At 33.3% G+C, this 4,986-nt stretch overlaps 1 protein-coding gene across 1 annotated transcript; it reads left to right on the forward strand.

The window, feature by feature from the left end:
• The first annotated feature begins 1,958 nt into the window (after positions 1-1,958).
• Positions 1,959-4,986, forward strand: LOC18045580 (lysosomal Pro-X carboxypeptidase). Its single transcript, XM_024186131.1, has 9 exons — positions 1,959-2,375; positions 2,616-2,802; positions 2,960-3,093; positions 3,187-3,299; positions 3,509-3,752; positions 3,964-4,119; positions 4,249-4,328; positions 4,443-4,492; positions 4,832-4,986. Exons 1-9 carry the CDS (start codon positions 1,959-1,961, stop codon positions 4,984-4,986), a joined length of 1,536 nt encoding a protein of 511 aa, XP_024041899.1.

A 4,986-nucleotide genomic window follows, 5' to 3' on the forward strand; every position in this document is an offset into this window, starting at 1 on the left:
TTATATGTACATACAACAACTCCTGAATTGTCACTCAAAATTAAAAAGTTGCAGCATGTGAAACAATTGGATTGTTATGGGCGACAACTCTTGGTTTGCTGTATATTAAATTATATGTAACATAGACTTGGATCAAGTTTACCAAAGCCATCTGGCTCCTTTTTGGTCCAACAAATTATGAGCTCTCTTCTGAAACTTTGACAAAACGAACTTCCGCATTGGTCGAGTATCACGAAACTTTTGAAAAACTTTCAGATCAGGTTGATGGCTAACCTAAAACTTTTTTAGTTGGTTGGTTCATTGCAGGTCTTTAGAATAAGATAGGACCAAATGTCAAGATTTAACAATCCTCTAGCTTAGCTGACACCACTGGTGTGCAAGGCTAATTGAGGAGCGGAATTCACTCGACCGACACACCGGTCGCTTTTATCAACCAGCACCTATTTCCATGATGTAGTAACCAATCCCAAATAGTTCTGTAGGGATCTTAGGCCCCCTCCTAAAGTACACCAAACAACCAATGTCACTGCTCCTCTTCCTATCCAGCGGTTGACTAACCAAAAAGCATGGGCTCATCGTGAAAAAGGGCTATGTTATTATTATGACAAGAAATATGTTCCTGGCCACCATTGCCAAAGCCTGTTGCCGTTCATAATTGAAGATTCTTTGCCGTTCACAACACCCGATACTAGTTGAAAAAGATGGAGCACTAGTCAAAGATGATACTTAAGAAGAACACTTGTTATGGGGTGGGGAATGATACGACTCCAAAATATAAGCACTAATCCATGCAATTAACAAGCTTCCCACATAACTTAAGTGAAGCCATGCTTGAGAAGAGGAGCCTAGGACATAGTCATTAGTTGTGCTTAAACAAAACATGCTTGACATGGGGTCCACTAACTACATATGCAATATTACCCGTTGTTCCCATTGTTTCCTCTGTTTCATATATTACTGTTTAGTATATCTTTTGTTGGGAGAAGTGTAGTTTTTTTTCTTCTTTTTTTTTTAAGGAGGTGGGCAAAGCTCAAATTTTTTTTAAAATTTCTTTTCCCTTACTACCTCTAATGATCGAACCTGGGTGGTCAACTACTATAAATTTCATGTTATTACCAACTTGACCACTCTCTTAGGGGCTGGTAGTAGTGTAGTTAGTAATGTAGATCGTGTGTTTCCAATAGACAAGGATCCTCTCCTGTTGTTTTTTCTTTCCTAATCTCTCTTAGTGAAATAAGTGGGTAAGATCAGATTTAAAATTTTGATGTTGACAATTAAACCAGCTTTATTTATTTTATTTACAATTAAATTAGCTTTTTCCATTGAACTTGAAAGACTAGGAGAGATTAGGAGAGAAAAACACTGAGAGAGGATCCTAATCCATTTCCAATTGGCTCCTATAAAAAATCTAGAAGTTATTTGAATAGAGGGGGATTGAGATAATTTATTTCCCAAAGCTACTCTTTTCTCTAAATTCTTTTCTTTTCCTTGTTTTTGTTAATTCGAATCCTTACATATTACATATCATAATTATGAGGGAAAAGATATTATCTATATTACATTTTTATTCATTAAAAAAATTAAAGTTAATTTTTTAGTTACTATATTCAAAGGGTATTGTGGTAAAAAAAAAAGGAGGTATTAGTATTCTTCTTTTAAAACTTGAAGGTCTACATGATTATTTTCCCAAAGGATGTAAGTACCTTTTTTCCTGATTATAATAAAAGAATACAGTCAAAGTTCAGAAATTAGTTACAATCAAATGATCAATCAAATCTTGGAGACACAGTACATATGCATGATTTTATTAAGATAATAACAATTAACAAATCTAGAATATTTTAACTAACACATCGATATTGAAGGAATTTTGGAGAAAATCTCAAATACTCGATTTATATTTACCACATAAGCATTATACTCACTTGTCCCACTAATCTTTAAGCCAAAACTCTGCCATGAAAGCCCTTAAAATCAAAGTTCACTGCCTTGCATGGCTCTTGTTTATTCTTCTTCACACAAAATTGGCTTCTCCTACACTATTGAAGTACATCCCGAAGCTTGGTGTTCTTCGTGGAATTAATATTTTTCAAAACCCTAGTGAAAATTTAACTTCTTCAGAACCAAAGAGTGATCTCAAAACTTTGTATTATGATCAAACACTCGATCACTTTAATTATAATCCAGAAAGTTATTTAACATTCCCGCAGAGATATGTGTTGAACTTTAAGCACTGGGGCGGCGGCGGTGGAGCCGCGGCCGCGCCAATTTTGGCTTATCTTGGTGAAGAGAGCAGTCTTGATGATGACCTTCGTGGCATTGAATGGCTTTCTGATAATGCTCATCGATTTAAAGCTTTACAAGTTTATATAGAGGTGAGTAGAAAAGGTTTTCTGATTTTTGCTTTGCTTTGAATAGAAATTGACACTTTTATCTTTTTAAAATTTATTTCTATCATTTGGGTCCTTGACAAAGGTTTAATGCCACATTTTATCTACATTGTTAGAATACTAGCAGAAGAAATACAGTGGTAAAGGGTAAATGTGACCTTATTGGCCTGGTGATACATTGGGTAAAATATTTGTTCTAATTTGATGATTAGTTTTTTTGTGCAGCATCGTTTTTATGGGAAATCGGTACCATTTGTTTCAAGTGAAGATGCCCTAAAGAATGCAACTCTGCGTGGATATTTCAATTCAGCTCAAGCTTTGGCAGATTATGCAGAGATTCTCTTACATATCAAGGAAAAATTATCTGCTAAAACGTCTCCAATTATCGTTGTTGGAGGATCTTATGGAGGAAGTAAGCTACTTTATATTAATTAGTAAATCACGTTTTGTGTCAATGTCACGTCATTTATTACATCAATTATGATACAAACTATTTTATCTCCCAACTAACGAATTCTTGTTCAGTTGAGATTTACTCATTTGTCTGCGGATTTGTTGTCATACATCAGTGCTTGCTGCATGGTTTCGCTTGAAATATCCTCATATTGCATTGGGAGAAGTGGCCTCTTCAGCTCCAATTCTCTACTTTGATAAAATTACACCATCAGATGCATATTATTCTCGAGTCACTAAAGATTTTAGGGTAAAGCAAAACAAAATAATTAATATATTAATTAAAATTATATGATTCCTTTTAAAAAGAAAATTAATTATTGAATCTTAATCAATGATGCAGGAAGCCAGTGAGAGTTGCTACGCAACCATAAAAAGGTCATGGGCGGCAATTGATAAAACCGGTGCCAAAAGAAATGGACTTGCTTTCCTCAGTAAAAAATTTAAAACTTGCAAGTACTATTCACATTACTTTTCTTCTCTTCGTTTACATCCTTCTACATTTTCTTCTTTTAATTAATTGCAATGCAAATGTTATTTCTGATTCTAATTCATGTCTTGTAAAATTCGGACAACAGTATTTGGATTCAGGATTTTGTAACATATATCCCAGAAAAGAACTCTCCTGTAAAGTTTATTTATTGAATGAACCTAAATTTCTACAGGCCTTTGAAGAGTGTTTCGGAATTGAAGGATTATTTAGAAAACATGTATACCGTAGCAGCTCAATATGATAGGCCTCCGAATTATCCAGTAAATCAAGTTTGTAACGGTATAGATGGAGCTTCCCAAGGCACAGATACCGTCGCCCGGATATTCTCAGGAATTGTAGCTTCATGGGGGAAAAAATCTTGCTATAACATTGGTGAATTTTTTTCTGATGAAACATTAAATGGCTGGGGTTGGAAGGTAATTAAATAAGCTCATTTCTCTCCAACGATCTAATTTAAATTAAGTCTTAGATGAAACTGAACCCGACCCCTAATTGCAACTTAGTTGACGGTGAATGCGTTTTCACTTTTACATCTGTCTAACGTTAAATAATTTTAAGTCATATCACTATTTATAATTGATAAAAAAAAATATTGTTATTCATTGTTTATTTTGGTTTGTCATGCAGACATGTAGCGAAATTGTAATGCCAATTGGTATTGGTAAAAACAAATCAATGTTTCCGGCAGAACCATTTAATCTAAAGGAATACATGGATTCATGCAAGAGTTCTTATGGAGTGGTTCCAAGAACACATTGGATTACTACTTATTATGGTGGTCTTGTAAGTCTAAATAAATGTTCCAAATTAGTAATACATTTCTTTCTTTCTTTTTTTTCTTCAATTTAAATTTAACCTCATTTTTGTCCTTTTTTTTTTCTCTCCCTCTCTCTCTCTCTTTTTAATTTGCAGGATATAAGAGTTGTTTTAAAAAGGTTTGGTAGTAATATTATTTTCTCTAGTGGCCTTCATGATCCTTATAGTACTGCTGGGTAAGCTTAAGAATTTGGGAGTTACTTAAAAATTAACAATTACTATAAGTTTATGCTATTAAAATTTTTTTAAAAAAACGAATTATATATTTTCTTTTTCCCGGCTAATTATAGGGTCCTGGAAGATATATCAGACAGCATATTAGCAGTGCCTACAAAAAATGGTACACCAACTTATAATTATTTTTTAGTGAAATTGAAAAAAAAAATAGAATCGCAAATTGTTATTAATTTTTGTGTGATTTTGTGTAATAATACGGCAATTTACAAAAATGTCACACGACAGAACACACATATATATTAGTATTTAAAAATTTTCAGTTAAATAAATCCAGTAGTTTGCACAATCATCTTATGATAAAAAAAAATACTTTGTAATTTCGTTTTTATCAATTAACTTCATTGGCCAACTTTGACCGGTAATGCCACTCAACAGTACAAAAATGATTTGATCATTTTACTAGCTTTATGTTAAATACTTGTGTGTGAATTAATTGGAGCAGGTTCACATTGCTTAGATATATTGCCAGCAAAGAAAGATGATCCAGATTGGCTAACAATGCAGCGACAGGTTGAAGTGAACATCGTTCATGCTTGGATTCTCAAATACTATGCTGATCTCCTTCAAATTTCTAAGCATTATGAGATTAAATTTTGA

The sequence above is a fragment of the Citrus clementina genome, unplaced genomic scaffold (assembly GCF_000493195.1).
Source record: "Citrus clementina cultivar Clemenules unplaced genomic scaffold, Citrus_clementina_v1.0 scaffold_4, whole genome shotgun sequence".
Lineage (NCBI taxonomy): Eukaryota > Viridiplantae > Streptophyta > Magnoliopsida > Sapindales > Rutaceae > Citrus > Citrus x clementina.

Excerpts from the sequence above, each read along its gene's own strand:
- LOC18045580 (XM_024186131.1), top strand. The coding sequence starts at position 1,959 with ATGAAAGCCCTTAAAATCAAAGTTCACTGCCTTGCATGGCTCTTGTTT. Across the intron at positions 2,376-2,615 it reads CTTTACAAGTTTATATAGAG|CATCGTTTTTATGGGAAATC; the intron begins GTGAGTAGAAAA and ends TTTTTTGTGCAG. Across the intron at positions 3,094-3,186 it reads GAGTCACTAAAGATTTTAGG|GAAGCCAGTGAGAGTTGCTA; the intron begins GTAAAGCAAAAC and ends TCAATGATGCAG.